The sequence below is a fragment of the Physeter macrocephalus genome, chromosome 15, assembly GCF_002837175.3.
Source record: "Physeter macrocephalus isolate SW-GA chromosome 15, ASM283717v5, whole genome shotgun sequence".
Classification (NCBI taxonomy): Eukaryota; Metazoa; Chordata; class Mammalia; order Artiodactyla; family Physeteridae; genus Physeter; species Physeter macrocephalus.
In genome coordinates, this window is record NC_041228.1 from 29,881,471 (window position 1) to 29,908,871 (window position 27,401).

The following is a 27,401-nucleotide window of genomic DNA, read 5'->3' on the forward strand; positions in this document are numbered from 1 at the left end:
GCCTGTGCTCCGCAATGGGAGAGGCCACAACAGTGAGGGGCCCCCGTACCGCAAAAAAAAAAAAAAAAAAATATATATATATATATATATGTTTTCTCAAAAAGTTGTGACATGCTATACATACTGTTTTGCAGCCTGCTTTCTGTGGAGATAGATACCTTTTTTAATCAGTAAAGATCCCTCTAGTATAATTCTTAATAACTACATGATATTTCATTTTATAGGTGTAACCTAGGGTCGTTTTGATTCATCTCTCACTAAGTGTGTGGCCACATATGATTTCTCTATTAAAAAAGTCATCAGCATGAATTTACACTCTTCATTTCTCCTGCTGCTGATATGTGTATTATCTTTTGGTGTATGTCTGACACTTTAGCTGGGAGGCCTGAAAGTGCTCACCCTTAACTACAAAAACAAATGCTTTTCTTAAGTGTCACTTGTACTCTGCCCTCTCCATCTCTTCTTGTCTCTGTCTCTTTCCCTCCCTCCTGCTCATATTCATTCTTTCTCTCTTTTCTTTCTTCTTCTTCTTCTCCTTCCCCCACTCTCCCTCCTCCTCTTCTTCTTCCCCTCCTCTTCTTCTAAATATACCCTACCTACCCTAATTCCAGATCATGTTGGATTCTTTTGTCTTTCCATTGTGATTCTTGACATGGCACCTGGTATCATTTCCTTCTATGGAATTGTCACCATAGAATAATTTTTTTTCAACAGCAACTGCTTAAAAACTGTTCTCTCTGTTCCATCAGTAAAGCTGAGTCAAAGTTTGAGCTCTCAGAAGAGCTGCACTGCGGGTCAAGTGTGCAGGGTTTCTCCATGTGCCAAGGCCTCTCAGAGGAATCTGACTCCTGATCCCAAGTACATACATGCCTTCTGCTGATGAGATTTTCCCTCACTGAATTCTAATTTCTAAGGAAAATTCAGGTTTTCTTATATATACAAATCACACCATTTATTGATAATGATAACTTTTTTCAAGATTATAACGATTTCATTTCCTAGCGGTATAGGTATTTCACAGTGAATTCAGGGATTTAGGTTTTAACTTGAAATTCATTTCTGTGCTCATGCTGAAAAAAACTTAGATGCATCTTTTACTCCTACTCTGCACCCCTTAGTTTTTGACCCTCAAGTATGACATTACCTCACATGTGGTTCCTGGGGGTATTTTTCTATCAAAGTGCTGAATCTCCTGGCATTTCCATATCTCTGTAGTTATCTGTGTCTTCCTGTTGACGGGTCCATGTGTATAATGGAGCGTTGGTGGGACATCTCTTCTTAAACGAGACATATTCTTCCACGAACCACTTAGAAGAAAAGTGTTTTTCTTTGTACAAGACAGAAGTACCCATTTGTGATACACAGCATACTTTCCCTATTATGTTTATTATTATTGTTTATTTTCATATGTGAAATGGAATTGGAGGAACTCTGCCAAGCTCTTTCTAGATCAACAAAGAAACGTGCCCCCCCCGTACCATTTAAGTGGATAGAAGGTGAAGGTCAAACATGAAGCTGTTTATATATTTTAAAATAGTTTATTGATCATCCATACCTATTCCTTAAATGAATCTTAATCCTCCAAATGCAACAAGAAGCTATTTCTACATTGAGGCATCTATAAAATGTAAGAACAACATGCCGTTTGTCGACCAGGTCTGGTTTGGATCAGCTAATGCACTTTGCAAAGGGGATTATCTAAATTACCCTTTGCTTCCTCCCCCGGGAATGTTAGGGGTTGTGTCTGGGTGTGTGACTTACCAGTTTTGAGTATGATGGGGCCTCAGCTGCCAAGTCAGTGAACTGGCCCTTCAGAGGGTCCACCGCTTCTTTGGCACCACTTCTTTGGCAGAACACAGAGGAATATTTTATGGACAGGATTATACTACACAATCATGCTGAGAAGTCCTGCTGATTTACATCCTGACAAATTAAATGCATCACTTGTAGGGTTGAAAACAGAATTTTGGCCTCATTAGGTTCACTTCTTTATCCCCTAAAGGGCCAAAGGCACAAAGCAGGAGTAGGATTAACAACACTTGCTCTGCTGTTTGTTTTCCTAACGATCTAGTTGGGGGTGACTCCAAGAAGCTTCCAGTTTGCTTTTTTTAGGATTTCTTTTCATTGGATGCTAGCCTAATCTCAAAACTTGGTTTCATTCCTTACCTCAAGGAAATGGCACTTAGAAGTAAGAGATCAGTAACTGGCCCATATAATTGAAATTATACAACCAAGAACTCAAAAAAGGGGAAGCATTAATATTTACCTCACACAGAGGGTTGGTATGACAAAGTGAGACATGTAATTGTCAACTTTTATTGGATTCCTCCAGTATATTTCTGCTCAAAAAAATAGAAAAGAGAGGTAGACAGGGAAGGATGTCATAATGCAAATTCCTTCAGCTGAGCTAAATATGTAACTGGATCTTCTGGTGTCAAGATTTGGTCAGCTGACTAGGTTTCAAGGCACCTGTCCATCTGTGACTTAACCCCAACTTTTTCCAAGGTTGGAGCATAGCCAGGTGAAAAAAATATTCTAGAAGAAATTTTTCTGCCTCACCAGGGTACACAGGAAGAGAAATCAACACTCCATGTGTACAAAGATGGAGCCCTTGGGCTTTCTTGATCAAACTTGTGTTGAATATGCAGAATGAAGATTAGGGAAATCTTCAGTTAGACCGTTTAGAGTGAAGTGAAACTACACAAATGGTGGTCATTCTGACATAGTTTCAGCAAAATTATCTGCCTAGTTATCTAATATCAGGCAGGTGAACATCTGAGCCAGGTGCTTTACATACACTGCTGCTAATCCTCCAACGAATCCTGCAAACTATCTATTGTTATTTTCATTTTAGATAAAGAAACTCAAGTTCAAAGAGGTCAGGTAACTTGCCCATGACCAAACAGCTGATGTTTGGCAAAATTAGCATTTAAGTCCATATGATTCTCTGTCTTAATTATTATAAAAATGTTTTTCCAATATGATGCAGCCTCAGGATTAACTGATGTGGTTGTCAAGTTATCCTCAGCATAATCAAATACAAAGTTGAAGAAAGGGATAGGCTAGTTGTTTTTGGCCTACTCCTATACAGATCATTATTTATTCCTCCTAATACTAGAGTAGGAAATATAACTATTTATTTCACCTTGGGAATTCACTGAACTTATTTGACAAGCTGCATCTGTCTTCTAGCTAGAGGTTATGGGAAGCTATTAACTTAATTTTAAGTTATTGAAGTGTGTATAATTTCAAGATACTAAATTATACCTTGCTAACAAATTTTTGTAGTGGAATAGTGAAGTATTGATTTTTAATACTTAATATGCCTAAATAAATGAAAAGTTAAATCACAGTCTTTGTAATCAAAGTTATCCTTCATTTGATAAGTTCTTTACAAAATACTAAAGTAAAATCACAACGTATCAGTCACTGTTTATGTTGTCAATTCCATCTTCTAAATGTTTTTCCAGTCTATCTTTTTCTTTCTATTTACTCTGACTCTGTCTTAGGTCAAAATCCCATTAATTTTTGTCTTAGCCGTTGCAGTGACCTCTTTGCATGGCTTACCCCTCATGTCTCTCAAACCTATCATCAAAAAGTCTGCTAAAATTCTTCCTAAAATTCAAGTCAGATTATTTTTTTAGGTCTCCACACACACTAGTTCAGCACAACTTTTAAATCTCTAGGTGGCATCTGCCCAACCCTCTTCTGATTTTCTGTAAGGGACTGAGGAAAGTTCAAGTTCTTTAGCATGGAACACGGTCCATGATCATTATAATCCTAATTTTATAGCCTTACTTTCAGAAGTCTTCTACTATTTTAGAAGTATGGTCTAATAGCTAAGAGCAGGAGCTCTAAGGTCAGACTGCCTGGGTTTGCCTTGATTCTGCTGTAAACAGCTCTGCCACATATTATTTGTGTGACATTGAGCAAGTTGTGTAAACTCTCTGTGCTTTGGTGTTCTCATTTGTAACACAGGGTTGATGATAATAGTTGTACATGGAGTTGATGTGAGGGTTAACTGAGTTATTGCATATAAAACACTGAGGGCAGTGCTTGGAAACCCATAATAAGTGTTTAATCATACTAGTTGTTAGTATCACTGAAGACGATGTTTTTTCAGACATGTTTGATGTTTGCCTTGTCTGGAATGCCTTGTAGTCCTTTATTCAACTCACAAACTTCTGTCCCTTCAAAACTCAGTGCAGATATTACCCTCCAAGAAACCTTCTGACTCTGCCAAATAGATTTGCTCATTACAACTTATGTGATAACACTCTACCTTGTTTTTTCCTCCCATTACTTCACTTATCCTATCACATTGTAATGTGTGTGTGTGTGTGTTTGTGTGTATCTCTACTACTGGGCTGTGACCTTCTGGAACACAGAGACTGTTTTATTTATTTCTGTCTTCATGCTCCCAGGCACAGTTCTCTACACATAGTATATAGAGTATTAAATGCTTTTTGAATGTTGACTGATGAACTGGCAAATGAACTGGCAAATATCCCAATAAATGTCATTTATCTATGTCCACAGAAACACACATACAATTTAAAAAATATTTTAATGGAAAACAGATCACATAGTTTACATTAAATATTGTAAACATATTCATTGTTCTTAACATAAATAAAATACAGATGGCTTTTATACCACTATTCTGCATCCCCAAAAGCCCATTGCATGGCAGCCAAGGTTATCAGTCCACATTTTGCGGTTCACTAATTCAGCCCAATTTTTTCAACTCTAGACAACATCTTCTCAGACCATTCTAGACTCGTGACTGTTTACCACATCTCTCTGATTGATAAAAAAAATCTACACAAACTTAACTGATTTAGATTTTAAATTTTATGGAAGTGTATAAATTGAAATTCAGAGTCCCAAATTCCGTATTCCTCCACCCCCTGCAGAGAATAATCATTAACAGTTTGGCAGTTTGGTGCCTATTCTTCCAGACTTTTTAATGAATATACTAATTATACGTGTGTATATGGAGTGTGCATGTTTATCTGTGTGCTTACAGAGATACACACCCATATACAATTACACATATGCACAAGTACACATTTAAATCATATATGTGTATGTGTATAGATTGCAACTATTTTTAAGATGCTGGGGTTTTGTACTTTATAACAATTTATCATGGATATATTACACATGTAACTATATACACATATACCTCATTCATTGCTCAAGATGCACTAAAATTTACAATTTAGTAGAACTTTTATGTGATTATTTTAAATTTTCAAAGATGCTAACAAATTATCTGCAAATTTTACATTCTCCCCAAGTGTGCATGGGCTTTCTAGTTTCCCCAAACCTTGCTAGCCATTTGATTAATCTTGTCTACATGAGAGGTTGTATTGTGCATCTTTTCCTGGTTATTGACCACTTGCATTCTTCTTCTGTGACTAGCCTATTCATGTATGTTTCTCATTTTTCTATTAGATTGTTTATCTAATATCTTTATTTCCTCATATAAGCTCTTTAATGGATGTTACAATTTTGTCGTATATGTTGTAAATATTTTCTGTATTTTGTCATTTATTGTTCAACCTATTTTTTACAACAGAAGAACTATGTTTTTATGTTATGAAGTGTATATATATTTTTTCTTCTTGGTTTCTGGCTTCCACAGTATATTTAGCTTATTCTTATTTACCCCAAACTTTAAAAAATTTATTTGACGATGTTTACTTGTAGTGATCTATACTTCTGTTCCACATTTGAATTACAGAAATATTTAACTTCATATTAAATACGAAGTTTGAGAGAAAATTTACTGTGTTCAAGTTAGAAACTTAAAGTATAAATTTAACCTGAACTTACTATGCCCTTGTTTGAATGGGGGAAAAAGATCATTCTTTAAAACCCATATTTGCAACACATGTTGACACCATACAGGTTAAAAATAATTTAAAAATTGAAACATCTGTAAGGAGATTCAGACAGATGAAAATGAGAAGGTTTCTATATTTTTAACATCTTCCTCCTTGTTTGATAGCTATACTTATACACATAGAGCTTAGGCAACTGTCACTCCTGTGACTTCAGTTGCTGCTATGTTAAGAACCCTTATTGTGGGAAACAATTTGAAAGGGAGAGCTTTTTCTGTGAAAGCTTCAAGATGTGTTCAGTGATTTGAAATATTTCCAGTAAGATATGTTGGAGGAGGCAGACTGTGAAAATTAGGGGAAAAAGTCAACCAAAAACTTCAAATAGGGCTTTATATATACTCAATTAGAACCTTTAACTGAAGTTAAAGGCCTAGATTATTTTGTTTATTTTATTCTTCATTAAAGTGCACCCCTGTCTCAAACTAGAAGTGCCAAAATTCTATGTATGTCTCTTCTCAGAGTGTTTCTAGAAAGATGAGAAACGTGAAGTATTGAGAATCCTGTGAGAAACTCTGTCTTTGGATTTTAAGTTCAATTTGAATAGATTTAGGTGCAGAGTTTCATAAATTGTTGTTCCATGGAACACTCATCCTAAAGGATGCATCATAATAAAATTATTTATTTAATTTAGCGTTCCCCAGAACTTGACAATAGAACTCAACAATGGAATGCCTAATAAAAATACACTGAACGCACTCTAGAAAACAGTACACTGGGGTTTGGAATCAACATCCAGGTTTTGGATTATGCATTTAAACCTAAACTAAACTTGCTGCTGAAGGCCATCATAGAGAAAATATGACTACTTTGCCAATTGAATTTAGGACAGTGGAGTTGTCATGTTGTCCTTCAGATCAACCTTTGTATATAGAAGTCTCCGTGCTTAGATGAGCTGGCCTCTCCCAGCTGACCTGGATAGGGAAAAGTAAGAGAAACAATAAAAGGCCTCAGGACAAAATGGGATATGATCAATATATTGAGTAAGAAAATTAAATTTAATGGCAGAGGGGTTAAGGCAGAGTGATATTTAAGAAAATCTCAGTTCAGATTTTTTTTTTAAATGGCTTGGCAAAGAAATTTTCTCTTTATATGTGGAAAAGATGGATAGGTTGAAATATTATGAAAGACAAGCTCCCAAAAATAACCAGATGGAGAGCAGCAAATACTAAAGAGATGTTAAGTTGATGCCTGGATTTTTGGCAAAATATAAGCGGGTGGAAGTAGATAGAGATTATGTTATACTAGATCAAAGAGATGAGACACTAAAGCTAGTTTTCATAGCACTGGGTTGTCATGGGCAGATTTCTAGTCTAAGTTAGAAGACATGGCTTTTTATTTTGGTTATGACACAGTATGTACACAATTTTATACAAGGTATTTAGATTCTTACCTATAAACTGGGGCTTATAACATCTACTCACTCTGTATCACTATATTACTTTAAGAATCAAAGGAGATAAGGGTTTTAAAATGCTACACAACTAAAATGGTGTATTACAACAATGTGATTAGTGAGTGGAGATGGTATATGAATGTTTTCTGGCAGAAGAGTTTTGGATTCAAGCCAGTTTGGAAATAGTGAGGAAGGGCTGACTTCCCAAGTAGATAATAACTAATGGAGGAGAAGTATCAAAGAAAAGAGGATAGTATTTTTGGAAGCCAGATATGAAGAGAAGATGGAAGGGAGTGATGAGTGGTATCAAAAAGGTATCAGTTTTGCCTGAAGAAGTCTAAAAAGTTGTCATTAATATAAAGGGTATCTCTAGTAAATAAAGTTAATAGAGAATTGCTAGAGTACAAAAGTTATTAAAGAGAATCCAAGTGTAGAAATAAGATGAGAAAATGACTGGAAGAGATAATTAACAGGTAAGACCTGCCATTTGGGAAACAGTGTGACATGTTTCCAATTTGCTTATAGTTTTTAATGCATATTTATTTTTAATGAATATATTTCATTCCCAATCCAGTGAGATGTCTGATGCACAGCAGGCTTCTTACTTCCCTGAGCAGTCCCTTCTTTATTTTACATGAATATCTATTTTAAGATGACAGGCTATGTTGATATTGTCTGGTGACTGGTAGTCATGGTGCATTAAGGTCGTTTGGTGAATTATGAAAATTAACATTCTTTCCAGCATGCTAAGTGTATACTCCTTTTACTTGGGAAATGCAGACCTTTTCTTCCACAAGCCAGTGTTGAGAATTTTTTCCTTTGGTACCAGGACTTCTTTGATCAACTTTCCGTTCTCATCTCTTTCCAAAATATCCTGAAAATCAAAACAAAACAAACAAAAAGCTCCTTTATTGACATCTCAGATAGTAGCCATCTTTTAGTATATGTCTTCTTGAACAAAGAATGCATCAAAAGTAGAAAGTGTCAAAACACGTATGCAAAAAAAAAAAAGTGTTATGTCTGAAATAGAAGTTTCTTATAGCTGCTTTTTTTCATTTGAGGTTTTTTTCTTTCATTTTTTTCACTTCATTTCTCTCTAAACATGAATCCTTAGAGTAGGAATAGTGTCATTTTATATTTTACATAGTGCTGAGAGCACTGTTGGCACATAGCAACTACTAAATGCGAATTATAACTATAGCATGATATTTTCCAAGCCAGAATGTTACCTGCTAATTAGGAAAACTGAAAGGCCAGTGCTCATCTTATTTCAGGAACAAAATGGTAATTCAGAGTCTTTATCCAGTGTTTTATGACTATACATCCAAATTTTGCTCTTTACATTAAATTCTAAGGTTTCTTGGCAGTATACTATAACTCTTGTGAATTTAAAAGAAAAATTTCTCATAAGTTAACTGACTGTATTTTATGGGCATTTAACATCTGATCATTACCCTAGGAAGAGAAACAAAAATAATTAAAAAGTAAACTGAGGAAGAGCTAAGGCATTCCTTGTGGTTAACTCTCAGATCTGAAGGCCAAAATTTAATAGGCACAGAGACAACCTCCTCTGACATCCATAGCAAGTACACTAATCACTTAAACCAGTGGGTGGGTAAACTTTTTAACCAATAAAAAGGCTTTTGGTTTTATTTTGTTTAGTTTTGTTTGTTTTTTTTACTACTAACTTTTTCAGCAGCAAGTTATTGACACAGAAGAAAACACTATAAGACAATGAATCATGCCTACTCCTTCAGAGGTACTCTTATCTTACTCTGACTTCCTTGCCTGAATTTTTCATTTCCAAAAAACTCTTTAAAAAATATAAATAACAGTCACATTTCCCCCAAATCACTATAGATTTTATGATTTAAGTATTAAGTTTAAAACATTCCCTAGTGTCCCCTTTTTGAAAACTTATAGGAATGATTCAGTGCTATATTTCTCCAAGGTAAATTAAGTGCCCAGTCTGGTATGTTACATTTGAATAACACCTTGTAAACTAAGGACTGGTTGAACCTTCTGAAAATGGAACTGAGAAGACTGAATAAGGCTTTTCTCTGAGGGATACTAGTATATTATACACTCTATAAAATGTAAATGCTTTTTATTTCCAGTCAGTTGCTAGGATCCAAGAGTGCTTCTGCATTCTCTATCATTTTTAATGTGTAATAAGCAAAGGGAGTATCCTGTGAAGAGTTCTGAGAGAAGGACGGCTCTCAGTTGAAGACTGCATCACTCTGAGCAAAGCTTCCCAAGTCCTTTTGTAAGACCATGCCACCAGCCTAACACGGTCTTCCTTTTTGGAAGCAAGTATTCAGTGAGTTGGAACTTGCAGTGCCTTTAGGCCTTATCCTAAAGCTTAGATTGAGAGATAAAGTAAGCTAGTGGTTATGATACAGGACCAGGTATCAAAAATCCCAAGAAATATAATTCATTGTGACTTTAGATAGCTTACTTTCTGATCCTGTGATTTCTGCATCGATTTGCTCTTCCTTGACATCACGAAACTATTGTGAAATTTAATCACTGTGAATGTTTTGAGAATCCCAAATGAATGAAGCAAAGTAAATATCTATGTTTTGTTCATACTTTTTTCTAAACTGTTGTTTTTATTTCTTATTGTACCCATTTCTTTAATGAAAATTATACTATAATTTCTGCAGACAGGGTCCAAGTCAGCTACCCTGGATATAAGATACACCCCAGGAAATAAACATTACTCTAACAATAAGTGATCTAATAATTCGTCATTTCACATGCTGTATATGTCACTCCTATTATATATATATATATATATTTATATAATATTTATATTTACATATATATATATTTTTTGAGTCTCTCACTTAAAAAATATTTCCATGGTGAAATACCTAACTAAAGTTTCTCACTTTAAATAAACTCAGGAATTAATTGAATCACAGTTTTTTTATAGCATTTTTTAAACTAAATTTTATCTTCACTTCCTTGTAGTTTATTAGAACATAAAATCTTTGAAATGGAGGGAAAGCACAAGGAAGAATTGGACACCTTAAAGGAAGAGAAAGAGAATCTTCAAGGCTTGGTTACTCGTCAAACATATATAATCCAGGAACTGGAGAAACAATTGAACAGAGCCACCACCAATAACAGTGTCCTTCAGAAGCAGCAGCTGGAGCTGATGGACACAGTGCATAACCTTGTCAGCCTCTGCACGAAGGACGGTGGTAAGAATTTCTTTCTTACTTTTGTACAGTGAATATCTTATTTAATATGGAGCAAGCACATATTCAATATAACTTTCTAAGTTGCATCAATTGCTGTGTAGAAGCAGCAAAAGAACTTTATTCTTAGAAGCATTTCATGAAGTTTACACTGACAATTTTCTCAAGTTTTTAACTTCAGAGAGAGTATTCATAAGCTTGAATATTGACTTTACAACATCTTTCTAAAAGGACTTTCTAATTTCTTCTTTTTTTTACTGGTCTTTTAGCCTTAGATAAAATCTACTATATTTTCATGGATAAATATTTGGTATCATGGTGTTAGACACTTAACTATACAGGACAGAAATTGGCCAACATTAACGATTAGCTCAGAGTGCTAAGGAGAGTTTCAGGAGAGTTCCCATTTTAAAACTTTTTTTTTTTGCGAAGGAGGAGAGGGAAGAGTTGCCTGCAGAGGAAAGGAGATATAGAAGTTCTTAATAACTATTATGAGGAAGAAAGAATATTTGTTACTAAAAGTCTGTATTAAGATTATTTACACATGGGCTTCCCTGGTGGCGCAGTGGTTGAGAGTCCGCCTGCCGATGCAGGGGACGCGGGTTCGTGCCCCGGTCCGGGAAGATCCCACATGCCGCGGAGCGGCTGGGCCCGTGAGCCATGGCCGCTCGTCCGGAGCCTGTGCTCCGCAACGGGAGAGGCCACAACAGTGAGAGGCCCGCGACCGCAAAAAAAAAAAAAAAAAAAAAAAAAGATTATTTACACAGTCCTGTGTGGAGAAGACCTAACACCTAACCGGGCATATTGGCAAATTTATTCTGGGGTGTCTTCATGACCGTGGAAATACAAGTTTTTAATAATCACTAGAATATCTGGAGCCATTTAATCATTGGAAATATTGGAGGCCTGTGTCTCTTTAGAAGACATCCATTCATCTGTCCATCCATCCACCCACCAATTATTGAATAAATGCCTCTGTGTGCACTTGTCCACTTCAAGCAGAACCTCACCTGAGCCTCAAGAAAGCTCTTCAAAGTTTGGAGCTTAAGGTCATCTTCTGTAGTTCTGCTCGCTAATCAGCCTTTCTGTGAGTGAACACAGAACGGTAAATGGTGATGAGTGAAAGAGAACACCAATACATCTGAAAATTATGGTTGTCATTAAGTTGTGGCTTATGTGATCATTCATGTAATGGTTCAGTGTGTATATGCAATATACATAATTGGTGGCTCCTTTAATTTAATAGTGGACTTGAGCTATCTGAAAAAATACTCAGTTCCATACTCTCGTGAATAGATATGAATATAGAGGATAACTCCATATTAAGTGATCTTGCTTTAAAGACATTTCACATTTCTCTATTACACTCCATTACCTTGAGTTATATCTCCTTTAGATAGTCTAAACAAGCCCTTAATATACTTTGTAACGAATATTTTTTAAACAGTGAGTTCCCAGAGCTCCATTTGGGTGTGCTCAGAAATGTGATTGGGAAAGAAAAAACCTGCTAATCAGTCAGAGCCTGACAAAACTTTGAGTTAGAGTCTCCTGAAAGGAAAGCATGGTAGAATTTTGCCAGAGAATTTTAATAGAGCTCATGAGTATTTAGAAATTAAGTATTAATATGAGACATATCTATTCTCATATTGAACTGAATACATTTGGGGAAAGATTGAAAACATATTTTTCTTATCATCCTGAGACTCCTGAGACGTAATGCACATGGAGTTGAGTAATTCTTTTTTTTATGATGTTAGAAATATCAAGCCCTGTTGATTCTCACAGAGCTCATATGTCTGCCTGCTTATCATAATTTCACTTCTTTTCTAAGTATTGTCCAATAAATATGTCTTTAAACTTTTGGAGGCAGGAGGGTGACTTCAAAATTAAAATTCCTGGCTAGTTTTGGTCTTTGGGTGCAGTGTCAGGCAACCAAACATCTGTTCAATTCAAACAGCATAATTTATTGAACAATTATTATGGCACTCCTGATAGATGCTACCCGTAGCATCCACTCAGGGTATGAGAAAAGTAACTATGTCTATTCTATGACATAGCATATCCAAAAAATACTACTTCTACTACAGAGTGAGACAGAAATTGTCAATACTTCAGACCTCTAGACATTTATTTTCTTTTTAATGATAAAATTCTAAAATAAATCCTGCTTTAACTATAGGATTTGTAATCTTAATGTAAGCCTATTGCCCTATTATCTAATAGATTCTATGCTCTTATAACCATAGATTTTATTTGCTTCTTATTAATCTTTTTTTTCTTTAATCCCACAGTTAAGTATTCTAATAAGTATTTGGTCATTTAAGAACTCATAAGAGACACAAAAATGGGAAATGTCTCTCACTAATTTTTCCATAAAGATTCTACTTCTTTGCATATCTTCATTTTCACTGGCGCCATAGTCTTCAGTTATGGTGAATTTAAAACTTAAATGACTAATTTCATAATACTAGATTAAATATCAATTACTAAAATGAACTTTTATTTCATTCTAATTCTAAAACACATAAGTAAAATCTCTCTCTACTTAAGACCAAAAGTTTATTTATCAAGTAGATTTATTATTTTTCAAAGATTATATATAAATGTTCTTTTAAATATAAATATATGCAAATAAGCCTAAATCAATACATCACAATAAATGCATCACTTTTCTAAAATGTATATTTCAAAAAAAAAAATACAAAGAGTAGTCTTCTGAAAGATTTTCCAAAAACATTATGAACTGTGTCATAATCCAAAAGACTAAAAATTTTAATTGACCTTAAGGGTCCTCTCTTTCTAACTTGACTCAGTCATTTATGGAGACAGCCTGAATGTAATACTACAAAGCAAGAGAAAAATTTCTATTGAGGTTTTTCTGTCATTGGCAACTAATGTAATCTTTATGAAGCTGTCTCGTCATTTATAAAAAGTCAGATAATTATATCTGCTTCACAATGATAGTGAGAGGATTAAATTAGATACTGCATATAAAAACAAAAGAATGTGACACAGTTGATTCATTAAACATTAATTCCCTCCTTTTCCTCCAAGTGACAAGATTAAACTAAACACAAGAAAACTTATGATGTGCTATCTATAAGTAAAATTTCTTTCATAGAAAATGTCTGAATACAAGGCTGTAGAGTTTCTGACTGTTGACAGTCATCTAAGCCCCTTCTTTTTAGCTTCAGTTTTCTAATCTCTAAAATGGAATCATAATACATACCTGATGAGTTTGCAGTAAGAATTTTAAAAGGTTTGTATAAAACACATAGTATTTTTGTTTAGTTTCACAGAACTTTTCCTACTAAAACATCTAATGTCATGGGATATATTTAATCTAAATACAATTAATAAACACATTTTCTGAAATAGTTCAACAAACCTTCCTCTTGTTGTTCTGAACCAACAAACCTTCCTCTTGTTGTTCTGAACAGGCAATAGTGGTACCTTAGGCAAATAGTCACTACAAACTGAATTGCATCTATTTTGTAAGACTTCTGGGTAGCACATTTATTTTTGCCTAACCTTTGTCTGCAAAAACTTGGTTGCAGTTATTCTTAGAAACATTAACACTAAAGAAATATTGCTCGCAATGTTATCATTGTGTCAAAGCTTAGCTGATTGCTTCATGTTTTTGGCAATTCACAGTTATTGTGGGAATTGAATAGTTTACATTGATAATGGCATGGAAACAAGGTTTGGAATTCTTTGGGGGAGGATAATCAGGTACTGTGACTGTCGACATTCAGCAGTCATCTCTGTTCAGAGATAATTAAAGCATCACCACGTACCTTGAGCATGCACCAGACAAACTTTGCATTATGTGATCAAGAATTTAATTACTAACAAACCATAAAAAAAGAAAGAAAAGATAAATAAAAAGAAAATAGTATTTAGGCTCCATCATAAAATTACATTGGCTGATTGTCTTACTGTCCAAATGAACTTGGAACATACTCCTGCTATACCAAGATATGATTCATAAATTTATCATTCATTTAAAAAATAGTTATACAGCAACTATTTTGTTTCAGATTCTCTTCTGGGAGTAAGGCTATCCATCCATTTTTATTTAACAAAGATTTGCTGAGTTCCTATAATATGCCAGATACTGTTCAGACAACTGAGAAGAGAGAAAAGATGTACTGTCCGTGGCTTCAAGAAAACTAGAATTTGGTGGGGAAAGAGATAGGTAAACAAACAATTATATTCTGTAATTGTTTGCTAGTGATGAGGCCAGGGTGCCAGGGGACTAGTGAAACACACAGGAGGAATATTAAAATCATGATAGAGACAGAAGGATGAGGGCAGAATCCCACATCTGCAGAGTCTTCTTAAGGCTTTTGTTGAATGCTTGTTATGATGCAGGCATGGCTTAAGCTTTATGTGTATTAACTTACTTAGTCCTCACAATAACAGTTTGAGGGAACTACTGTGGTTAGCCCCATTTTATAAATTCCACTGGCAGCTCGAGTATTTTCCTAAGGTTACATAGCTGGAAAGGTTGATCCAGGATTAGAACATAGGCAGGATGGCTGTAATGGGGAGACAGTGGCTAAGTCTTCAAAATGAAGAAAACAGAGGATACTCTAGAGAGCATAAACATGCATATTTGCCAGGAGTCATGAGAATGGGTGTGAGGGGTGTACACCTAAATGCATGACCTAATTCTCAGAATCAAAGGCAGGAGAGCAGTGAAAGGCGAGGTTAGAAAGATCCACAGAGGGAGATCAAAGAAGCTGAATTTTTTCCTTGAAAGCAGTGAGGAGTCGTTGTCGGTATATAAGCGCAATGGTGACCTTATCATTTTAGAAAAATCACCCCAGTCACAATGTAGGAACAATGCATCAGAAAGTTGACAAGCCTGGAAACAGAGGGACCAGGTGGATATTTTGCCATTATTAAAATATTAACAAATACTTAGAGAGTATGAGCCAATCTTCTTAGCCCCTTGCATATCATTTAATTGTGGTAACAACTCTATAAGCTAAGTGCTATTATTAACCTTATATGACAGATAATGAAATTAAGTACAGGAAGGTAAATAACTCCCAAATATTACAGTACTAGCAAGTGAACAAGCTGAGAATTGAACCCATAGAGTCTGGTTCTTGAGTCTGTACATTATCCACCATACTATGATGGGGGGAGAAAAGGTAGATTGAAGGTGGTTTTCATCAGATTCTCAAAAGGATCTTCTGGGAGAGAAATAATGAGGTCAGGATCAAACAAGGGCAAATGGAAAGGCAAGTGAAGGGGAAATTTGTGAATAAAGAAGAATTAGAATCAACAAGAAATAACCACTTATTTAGAAGTAGACTCGAATATATTATAAATTCCAAGTTTCTGGGTTGACTAATTTGGATGATATTTCTTAAAATCAGCAACATAGAAACAGGCTCTGGGGGGAAGATTTAGTTTGAGGCATTGGACTGAGGTGACTATGGGACAGTTAGACTCTGGAAGGTAGGGGAATGGGAGTCAGGAGTTCAGTAGTAAAATCCTGATGAGCATGTAGATTGGTGTGTCCTCAGAGGAGATAATTGGTAAAGCCATGCAGCAAATGAAATCATTGAAAGTGTGTATAAAGCAATGACTCAGCCATTTAGGGGTTATAGATCTATTCAAGAATCTGATGAAAACTAATCTACCTTTCTTTCCTACTTAGTGCAAATACCCAGGCACAAATCTATATACAATTTCAGAGAATTTACAGAATGAATTACAGAAATATTTAACATACAGAAATTGCATAATATATTATGAACTCATTTTAAAATAATAAGAATGTAAAATCAAAGACAGAAAATTGGGAGTTCTTTAAGGGACAGAAAAAAGGAGACCAAAATAGGGGTTATAGCAGAGAGAAAAGACTGTTATGAAGGGTCTTATTTTAGTGGCAGATAAGCAGAAAGGTCAAATGAAAAAACAGACTGACGTGAACTTTGGAACTGGGAGGTTACCTTCTATAGGGAGAGTTTGAGTGAACTGTAGAGCTCAATTGTATAGGTTGAAGACTAAAATGAGTAAGATGAAGTAAAAGCAGAAAATGTTGTCTACCCACATCCAAATGTTGAATGTGAAGGTAGATATCAGTTTTGGGTAGAGAAGCACAGAGAGTAGAGAGGAATAAAAGAAACTTAAATACCAAGAGACATGAGCATGTTTATATACTTAGTTCCTTAATATGAAATATAAAAATTTCAAATCGTAAGGAGCTTCTCTTGAAGTTTATTTTAAAAGTTTCTTTCAGATCATCTGAAAGAGATAATGATTAATACTACAAATTTTTAAGTGATCTCAATTATTTGGTTTAAAGTATCTTTCCCAGAGGCTGATTGCAGTGGTACAGAACGTTTGATCATTATTTTCGGTCTTCTGGCCTTCTGAAAAGGGGAAATGAGGCATTTACTTCCTTTCCAGTGCTGAGGGGACATTTGGCTCTGTTCTCAGAATAATTCTACCATCTGAAAGGAATCTACCTCCTATGCAGTGTCTACTGAGCTTGTGAAGTAAATCATTCAGTCAAGGGATGAGATCGTTTGAACTCCTGCAAGTCCCTTGAGTTAAGAACGACTCTTAAAAACATCACAAATGATGGGAGGAAATTAAAACTTTTTGAATGTTACTCATATAAACATTGATAAAAATAGAAAATATCATTTTTATTGACTTAGTAAAATACTTGGTTATTGTTGACTACTTGTAATGCACGTTTTAACATTAGGTAGAAAGAGAAAGAAGAATGCGGGAAGTCATCTGCTGAACACTGCAGTGAGCACTAGTTTCCATTTAATGAGGGAAGTGCTTTATCTTGACAGAAAATTATATGTCAAACATTTACAATTTCCTTAAAATGAACCACACTTCTAGCACTTCCTTTCACAAAACCTAATGGCTTAAGGGGAAAGTGACTATTTATTTTTGGAAATGGTATGTTTCTCCTTTTTGATGGAGCATGTTATCTGCCTTTTGAAAAGTCGTAATTTCCGTTAAAAAAAAATTGTGTGAATAGCAGATAGCCAAACTAATGATAACAAAATAAAAAATAATACAGTCCTTGACCTCTCCCATGAACTATTTCTAAACCACATCTTTTGGGGGAGATTTGAAATTTTGTGGTTAATTCTCTTTTGGAATTAGAGTTTCAATTTCAGAAATGAAACTGTCTGAAATGGAAAGGGATACCCCTGATTCCAGCTGGGCCTGGAAGTTACCGGGGTGAAAGGCCATGAAAAAAAGAGTGTTGCCTTGGTGTTTTAACATCACTATGAACAATTACTATGAACCCTGTTCCTTCTTCTCTTGTGCTTTCATGGCCTGGTTGGCTAAAGCAAAGAAGCACAAAATATTTTGAATAGAATTTTAACTAAATCATTTCCTGGACTCATCGATACTCAGATCCAATTCAACGGTTTTTTTTTTTCTAAGTCCAGAGACAAAATGGGACAGTGGATACTAGTTACAGATAAGCTATGGTACTTTGTACTAAGCCAAATAGCACCTATAATTACTCAGAGAGAAAGTAAGGAAAAAACATTCTATTAACATCATTCAGTATGTGTATATCACAGGAACCATAGAGTGAAACCCTTATTAAATCTCTTATGCTTTAAGAATGGAGGAAAAATAAACCCTGAAAAATGTTGCAACTATATGGTTGGGCTTAAATATATATAAACAAAATATTGACTTTTAGCTTAAAATTTTTCTAAAAGTCAAATGCTAAGAAGCTTTAAAACTGATGATTAAAAACATTTTTAGAGGGCTTCCCTGGTGGCGCAGTGGTTAAGAATCGCATGCCAATGCAGGGGACACGGACGGGTTCAAGCCCTGGTCCGGGAAGATCCCACATGCTGCAGAGCAACTAAGCCCGTGTGCCACAACTACTAAAGCCCGTGCACCACAACTACTAAAGCCCGCACGTCTACAGCCCGTGCTCCGCAGCAAGAGAAGCCACCACAATGAGAAGCCCGCAAACCGCAACAAGAGTAGCCCCCGCTCGCTGCAACTAGAGAAAGCCCACGTGCAGCAGCGAAGACCCAATGCAGCCAAAAATTAATTAATTAAAAAAAATTTTTTTTAGCTTCCTATGGGAGCTCATCATTTATTTTCAACTAAAGAATACCAACAATATGACTGCTTCTAAGTACATTGGAATCTCATCCTACTACTGGCTTGGATGTTCACATTCTGAGTGGGACCATCTCTGGTAAGGAATCACACTAATATGTGACCTACCAAGAGTAGATAAATAAATCATAAAACTTTTGATGAATTTATGATAAAGTTAAATTATTAAATTTAATACCAATTAAATCAAACCTCTTTTAATTTTATCATGTCTTTAAGTGTACTCATAATTAATTTTAGGTGTGAGCATTCTGTTTTCACAATCAGTGTGAGTTCCTTTAGAGCAGTGAATCTGAACTGTGGGTTTAATTTTAAGTGACAATTTTGTTCTAAAGGAAGGTTTTGCCGGTTGCTTTGGCCCCATGTACACACTCGCAAGTGCACAAATAAACCAAATCTCAACCAAAATTAATCCAGCCCATGTCCCTAGAACTAGGACTTAGATTGAGATGGTTTCCTCACCAGTGTCTTGGAGCAGCTATGACATATGCCATCAAGAGGGCGGGCATGGTAGCCTAGAAAGAACAGGAAGAAGGACAACTGACTTCCAGTCCCAGTGCTGCTGCCACGTTGCTTAACATAAAACTGCTACACACCTTAGAGTTTGCCTGGTGTCCTAGACAAACTCATGCATTTTATTTATTTTTTTTAAATAAATTTATTTATTTATTTAGGGCTGTGTTGGGTCTTCGTTGCTGTGCGAGGGCTTTCTCCAGTTGCGGCGAGCAGGGGCCACTCTTCATCGCCGTGTGTGGGCCTCTCACTATCATGGCCTCTCTTGTTGTGAAGCACAGGCTCCAGACGCGCAGGCTCAGTAGTTGTGGTTCACGGGCTTAGTTGCTCTGCGGCATGTGGGATCTTCCCAGACCAGGGCTCGAACCCGTGTCCCCCGCATTGGCAGGCAGATTCCCAACCACTGCGCCACCAGGGAAGCCCAACTCATGCATTTTATGACTCCCATCAATCATTCCATATCTTCTCTTGATTTTGTGTCACTCATAATGACTGAGGAAACCAAGTTAGAGTAGAATCCCATGTATACCCCCAGGTAGTAAAGTAGTATTCGTCAAGTATATCTCAGCACAAGAGTAAGAACCAAAGTGACATACCTATGGTGACAGTCAGCCTTTGTTTATTTAAAACTTCAAAGTGGCATTTTTGGGGTCAGTTTTCAAAAGCATCTGGCAACTGCTCTCCATGTTTTACAGCATCGCCCAAGGACTTTCATTCCATTTTTAATGGCTTTTGCTGAAATCAATTATTTGTCCACTCAGAGCACAAAAATGCCCTTTAAGTCTTCCCACGTGCGTGAGAAGTCATTTATTCAAAATCAGCATATTCCAGTCAGGCTGAAGACATTACATGGGAAATTAACACACATGAAACACCTGAAATATATTTGTTAGTGAAATGACCTTCTAAACAAATGGCAAGGATCATGTAGCACTCATAACTGCCCATCAGGGTGCCCAAAGGGAAAACACAGAAATGAATTTTATAAAAAGTGAATGATCACTTGATTAAACAAAGATTGTGTGTAAATCCATTTTCAACTTTTAGTATTTTTTTTTCATTCTTAGTTGCTCTAAGTGTAATATGCATTGTATACACTCAGTTATATATGTGAGTCACTTCACATTACCGAACTGTTAGAAAATTTATTTAAATGTACTAATCAAACAAAAATAGAAATATGTAGAATTACTTCACGTTTCATTATTCCACACTGAAACAAGTACCATAAAATTAGCAATCCACGTATGACATAGGGTACTATGCCTGTCCACATGGATTTAATCGTTTATGTACCTTGCACGTCTCAATAGCACAGGGAGATCAGCTCGGTGCTTTGTAACCACTTAGAGGGGTGGGATAGGGAGGGTGGGAGGGAGATGCAAGAGGAAGGGGATATGGGGATGTATGTATACATATAGCTGATTCACTTTGTGATACAGCAGAAACTAACACACCATTGTAAAGCAATTATACTCCAATAATGATGTTAAAAAAAAATTATCTGAACAGTTGATTGCAGGGGTGTAGGGCTTATTTTAAATATGACTCCTTTGTAAGAATCAAAAAACTAAAGAGATAAAATTTTTAAAATGTATATATTTACCTACAATTATATGTAATGAGTAATATATTTTCCATATAATGTATCTCTTTAAGTAGTAAAATTTTAAGAAAATTTTTAAATATAATGGCAAATTTTTGCAGTGTTTTCATAAAAGATTTTTCTAATAATTTAATTCATTATCAGCATGAATTAATTTACACCATAATACCATGATGCCTTTCTAAATAAAAGTATATAATTTATCCCTTATGTTATATATTGCCCAAACTATTATCATTTCTTATTTTTGCCTACTTTAAAAAAATTACTGTTTTTTCCTCATACCCACAAAAAAGCTTTTAGGTATCAATTTTCTCATTGTTTTCAGGCCTGATTCTAGAAGATGAGCACAAACACAGACATATGCCCACTCTCACCTTCCCAACCAGCCCTCCTCTAAACTTGTAGCTTCTAGCAAATGGTCCACAGGCTGGGGGATCAGTAATTAGGCTTCTGAGAATAATATCCATAACTAATGGGGGTAAATCCTGATCAGCATGACTTTTAGGGTATGGACATTATTAAATCCAATGTGGCTGCTCAGGGACCTCTTACTTCCTAATGCTCTGTTTGCTTTTGAAGTTGTGGGCCATCACTGCTTCATATTTCTGCTGAGAGCTCCCATCTCACAGAAAATTCTGCTACCTGTTCCTCTCTTCTATATTCATCTCAACATTTTTCTTCTTTCTTGTCATTTCTGCCTCCTGTCATTCTTCCCATACTTCCTGCTTCCATGAGAAGAGCCTATACCCATTCAAAATTAAGGCCTGTCCTGATTCACCTAACACCCTAGGGTGGGACCTTTTCAGCTAAGTATTGCTGGGGATTCACTCTGTGACAAATAATGTATTAGAGTTCTATTTGGGTTTGACATTACTTTAGAAGCCAGTAAGAAGTAGTTTTGGCTTTACAGTTAAAGACTTCCACTACTTATAAGTTTTGGTGAAGTTAGATAGCATCTCAGTGTTTCAGTTTTCTCATATATAAAATGATATATTGACAAATCCATCTCATAAGATATTTATGAGTGTTCAATAAAATGAAGCCTATAAAACATACTTAGCACAAGAAATTCAGAGTTGAGAACATAATTAGTATTCAATGAATGCTAGTTGATTTTATTATGATCATGATTATTATATTTCCACCAAGATGATAGTTAAGATTTTACACATTATCTACAAAATATATACACATGAAGAATTTAAATTAGAATAAAAACAGTTCTTTTTACAAAAAATTTAATTAAAATAATAATGCAGCAAATAAACAATGTTCAAGTGTTCCCTTATACCACAGTTAAAAGGAAAAGGAATAGTAGATTTTTAAAAAGGAAGCCTTTAGCTACTTAACCAAAGACTTCAGTTTGAAAGTATTTATAAATATGTTTGTTATATTGTGACATAGCAATTTATGTTATAAATATATATATTAGATTAAAAAAATAGGTAATTGCCATTTTTGTAGGTTAAAAACAATCATGGTGAGATATCAACCCACAGATATTTAGGTTCATATGCATATATTTTATATGAAATAAAATACAAATTTTGAAAGTTTTAATTTATAAGCTTAAAACTCGTATGTGTTTATATAGCTGTACATATGTGATACGTATTTATGAAATCATCGGTAAGTCTTCCTCACCCACCCACAAAATATTGAATGTTACCTACAAACCTTTAAACATATTTTCTACACCCTTGAAATGCAAAATATTACCTTCTTCTACTTCTAGAAGTCCTTTCAAGTAAATTAGGATACCAGGGAATTTCTTAAATGGCCTTTCCATGAAATACCCACACACCTGGCTGAAGACTAGAGAATCTAATCAATCAGTTTTTTGCTTGTTTGCACCTTGTCAGATATGCCATTTTACTCATCTGTATGTTCAGTTACCTTCAGTGACCTGTTGTGTTGAAAATCACAGGCTAGGGTCAGTTCCTAGTACTATGATCTCCTTAATGCTAATGGCCCAAAAAGTACCACAAGAAATATCCTTAAACCAATAACATGATCTGCATACATTCTGATGTTTGCTAAATACTGGAGAGATATGAATGATTAGCCACATCTAATATTTAAAAAGAATAATTGAAGAATTGATCCCTTTATAGCAACTTATTAGGAATTAAGTAGGATCAAGGGCTCCTGCTTTTTATATTGTCTCTGGTAGCAAGGCTAATTGTCTTCTGCATTCTCTACTAGGTTTTCTGAGACTCAGAATTACCAATTCCACATTCCAGGAAGTTTTGTCTTGAGGGTTCATCTGAATTGAAGTGACCCTCTGCCTTAGCTTTCATGGTTCTTCCCTCAAGTCAGCCCAGTGGTAGATACGCCATCTGGGTTGGAATTGAGTAGGCAAATGAAGGCAAGGGCCAGATAAAGCTAACAGCTGCTGGAGTCAGCGTCTCAGGTTGCTCATTGACTGAATGTTGGCTGGTGAAAGACAGACATGCACCTGCTTATGTCCCTGTTCTTTCCCTCTAGATCACAGAGATTTGGTTGTATAGATAAGGGATGAATAATGATTCCTTCCTAAGACTTTCCTAAGATTTATTTTCTGATATTGATGTGGGTAAAGTCTTTGAACTGGCATACCAAGCTCTTAAAATTTAGTTCAGATAGCATTTTTACATGTTTTATTCATTCAGGTGTTATCTCTTCTGAACAGCCTTCCCCAAGTCTACCTGGTCAGAAATAGAGTGTAGTCTCTGCACCTACTCTCAATGCACTTGATACGTATCTCCAAAACAGCAATTGTGTGCATTATCTCTGTTCGGTATTATATTTAAACTGGTAACATTAGACTGAGAAGCTGTTGCTAGCCATCTTGTGACCAGGTAGAGAGTCAGCAACAAGTGAGTTAAGAAAAAGATAAGTAAACCAATTCCTGATCACACTGTTTGAAACCTGATCATGCTTTCCCTAAAGCTCTATCCTAGATTCTTGAATTACATGATTCAATAAATTATCTTTTTGCTTCAGCCAGCTTGAGTTGGATTTTTCCCTATCATGGAAGATACTAATCATAGATATAGCTATCATGAGATATTATGGAAGACCTACTAATGGGTCTTTCTCTCATCAGACTGTGATCACATTAAGGACAGGTTGTGGTTTTCTTATGTCTGTATCTCCATTGTCTTGAAAAAGTCATGCAAATAGCAGATGTTTAATCAATATTTACTGAAATTGTTAATATAGGATGGGTTAAACTAAGAAGGGAGAGGAGGCAGTCTTTTAAATGGAGACAAATTAAAAGCCTCAGTCTATTTGTCTTATATTTAGGCTTGACAACTGAGGAGGGATAGTGGGATCAGTAAGAGAAAAAGAGAACATCAGTTTCGGAAGAAAATATTAGGTAACATTAAACCAATGAAAGTTGGGGTTGCCTCAGGAACTGCTGAACAGGCAAGTAGAAATGAGGATCTGGAGGTCATGAGAGAAACAAATACGTGGTGTCAGGAATGCTTGTATCTTAGAAATCTGTGTAAAAGTTTGAAGCCATAGAAGATAGTTTGCAAAAAGAGCAGATGGAAAAGGAATAGAGATCCAAGAATAGAATCTTGGTGAACATCTATTGGTAGGTGAGGAGAGGAACAGAACCCAATGAAGAGGAAAGAGAAAGGACAATTAGAGAAGTAGAAAAGGGTCAACAGAGGTCAACACAAAAGGCAAGGGCAAAGATAGGCAAAGACAACTTCTGTAGAGGAAAATGGTAGAGGAGACTTATTTTAAATGGTTTTGATCGTCATAGTAAACCATAAAACAACGTCATATATAAATAGAGAAGACAGGAGTGAGATTTAATCTTGAAAACAGTGGAAAGATTTGAAATACACTTTTCAGGAAATGTAATAAAAAGTCTGTTAGAAATGACCAAGGGTTTGACTGAGAAGCATAGAGAACACAGCTGAGTTTAGAGAGTACACATTTGAATGGCATTAAATAGCCTCACTTTAAAATGTTTGCAGTCTAGAAATGGGGGTGAGAATGTGAATAAACGTCCTTCCTTGGGTCAGGATTTACCCATACAAGGGGTTAGTGGATGAAAGGACAGTGGAAGGAGGGCACTAGCAATTCCACCCGAACTGTGCTTAAATGCCTCACTCTCAGACTGAAGGTAGGAAGAAAGAAAAAGTAGGCTAGGAAGAGGCGGATAGTAATGGTGGAGATCTAGACTCTCAATTAGAAGAAAGACAAACTCATTTAGAATTAAAGAGTGGGAGAGGAAAAAATAAGAGTATGTGGTCAAAGACGGAACTTTTAGATGTAAAGATCATTTTTTAAGAATTCATGCTTTTAAACCAGTGTACTATTATAAGTTAAACCACTTTTACAGATAGCTAAAACACCTATATCAAGTATAAAAATTGCTCCTCCCTGCTCTGTCCAGTTGGTTGATGCTTCTTTTATCTTTTCCATCAGGTTTTCCATGTTTGTCTCTTGTCATTTATCTTATATTCCTCCAGGCATTATCTTCCATCTTGCTGAATCTCAAGACCGCCTACAAAAATTTATCCTTAGTTCTGACACTTGCAATGTTCAGTTAATTCATCTTTGTTATTGTCTTTCTGTGTTTTAAAATGTTTACTGTGTGTCCAATTTTACAATATCTAATCATAACACTGAATTTCAGAATTCTGCAATATTTAACAAAGAAAATAGGCATGAAAATTGAAGCTATGAGATTAAATCTCTACAATCAACATATGGTGTATACATCATATATCATTTCATCTGAAATAATCTTTAATTCTTAATAAATAAAGCTTACAGTATACAGCAAGATTAGATTACCTGGGTTTTTTAGACTTCAACTTAACAATGGTGTGCCTTGATGTAGTCAATGAATGAAATAAGCCAATTATTAGCCAACTCTGACAAGGAGAGGCCAGCTCAATATAATCCTAAATGTAACCAGTCAATTGTAACTTCCCTGCATTTAGTCAGCTATAGTATTTATATTTGAGGGTAGAAGACAGCAGCATCCACCACTCCATTGAGTGGGTTGGCTAGCCTTCCACAGCCTGAGTGTCCTTTCCATGGGAAGAATAATAATATAATGTTGCCATTGATGATATCATTATTACCATAACAGCAATAACTACCATTTCTTGGCACTTACTATAATTCAGTCACTCTGCGTTATGTAATTCACATACTTGCCTCAGAGATATGTATAAGTTCCCCACTTTATAGATGATAAAAAGAAAGAAAAACTCTGAAAGTCAATCTACCCTTATAAAAGGGGTCTTCACACCATAGAATATAATACAAATATTAAAGGTAAGCTCTGAATGAAACTTTTAAATTGCTTTTAAATGCTATATTACTCTAAAATGTAGCCTGCATCAAACTTTCAAGCATAATATTACTAATTAGTAAGTAATTAAAAATAAGCAGTCTAATCATCTGGAAAGAATGTATTTCAGTTTTTCAACAATATGAAACTATATTTCAAGAAAATGAAACATCTATATCAGATATGTTGCCACAATGACAACAAGGAATCCGTAGTATAACCGTAGCACTCACTGTACCTTTCATGGTAGACTCCTCAAACCATTTTTCCAGTTATAAGACTTAACATTCATAGTTTGAACATTTTTATAAATTAGTTTCCAGAAAAGTAAGATAGTATCCAACTTTTTCCTTTTTTCTGTGTTATTGAAAAAGTGTGTGAAATAGCTAACCTCTTCCCCCACAACAGTCTTTTCACCCACATCATCCTGAAGAGGAAAAAGAAAAGGGGAAGGGAGGTGGCAGAGAAGTGGGAAGGGAATGCTTTCTCCTTACATAACTAAATAATAAGGGAGGGCAGGAAGAGGTTCATTAAACAAGAAAACGTTTTCTCTTTCTTTAGATACATGATTTTCCCCACCTCTCACCCAAAAAAGAAAAATGGGTTTACCGTTGAATTCCTTTTGACCACATCTTCCTGTTTGTTCATCCTCTCAAGGGATTATAAATTTTAGTTAGTATTTCTTTACATCCTTTTTTTTTTGCATCTGATTTGGTTACTTTCAACAGAAGAGCAAGCATTTAGAATTTAGGAAGGTTTTGTTTTAGAAAAATAATTGTCCATTTAGCTTAAAATAAGTAAGCACAAATGAAATGCATTGACGTTTTTGAAAGCAAGACCTTTGTATAGTCCGTTGACATGCCCAGTGCCATTAAAAGTAGCTTTTGAGTATATAAATATTCATTTTTAATTGCTATTTGCATACATTCTGTGCAATGGTTCTTCACCATCATAAGATGTTAGTCCTCTGATTACTTATTTTGTGGTGATATTGCAATTGTTTTTTCTGTGTGTGTGTGTTTTTAAATATTTATTTATTTATTTATTTGGTTGCATCGGGTCTTAGTTATAGCAGGCGGCCTGCTTAGTTGTGGCTCACCAGCTTCTTAGTTGTGGCACATGGGCTCCTCAGTTCTGGCAGGCAGGCTCCTTAGTTGTGACATGCAAGTGGGATCTAGTTCCCAGACCAGGGATTGAACCTGGGCCCCCTGCACTGGGAGTGCGCAGTCTTTTTTTTTTTTTTTTTTTTGACATCTTTATTGGAGTATAATTGCTTTACAATGGTGTGTCAGTTTCTGCTTTATAACAAAGTGAATCAGTTATACAT

General features: G+C 35.4%; 1 protein-coding gene across 1 annotated transcript in view; it reads left to right on the plus strand.

Annotated features, from left to right (window-relative positions):
- Window positions 1–27,401, plus strand: part of ANGPT1 (angiopoietin 1) — a 251,195-nt gene that overhangs the window by 166,948 nt on the left and 56,846 nt on the right. Inside the window, exon 4 of the mRNA XM_024129876.2 lies at window positions 10,279–10,511. Coding sequence (XP_023985644.1) covers window positions 10,279–10,511 — 233 coding nt within the window. The remainder of the gene's footprint in view (window positions 1–10,278; window positions 10,512–27,401) is intronic.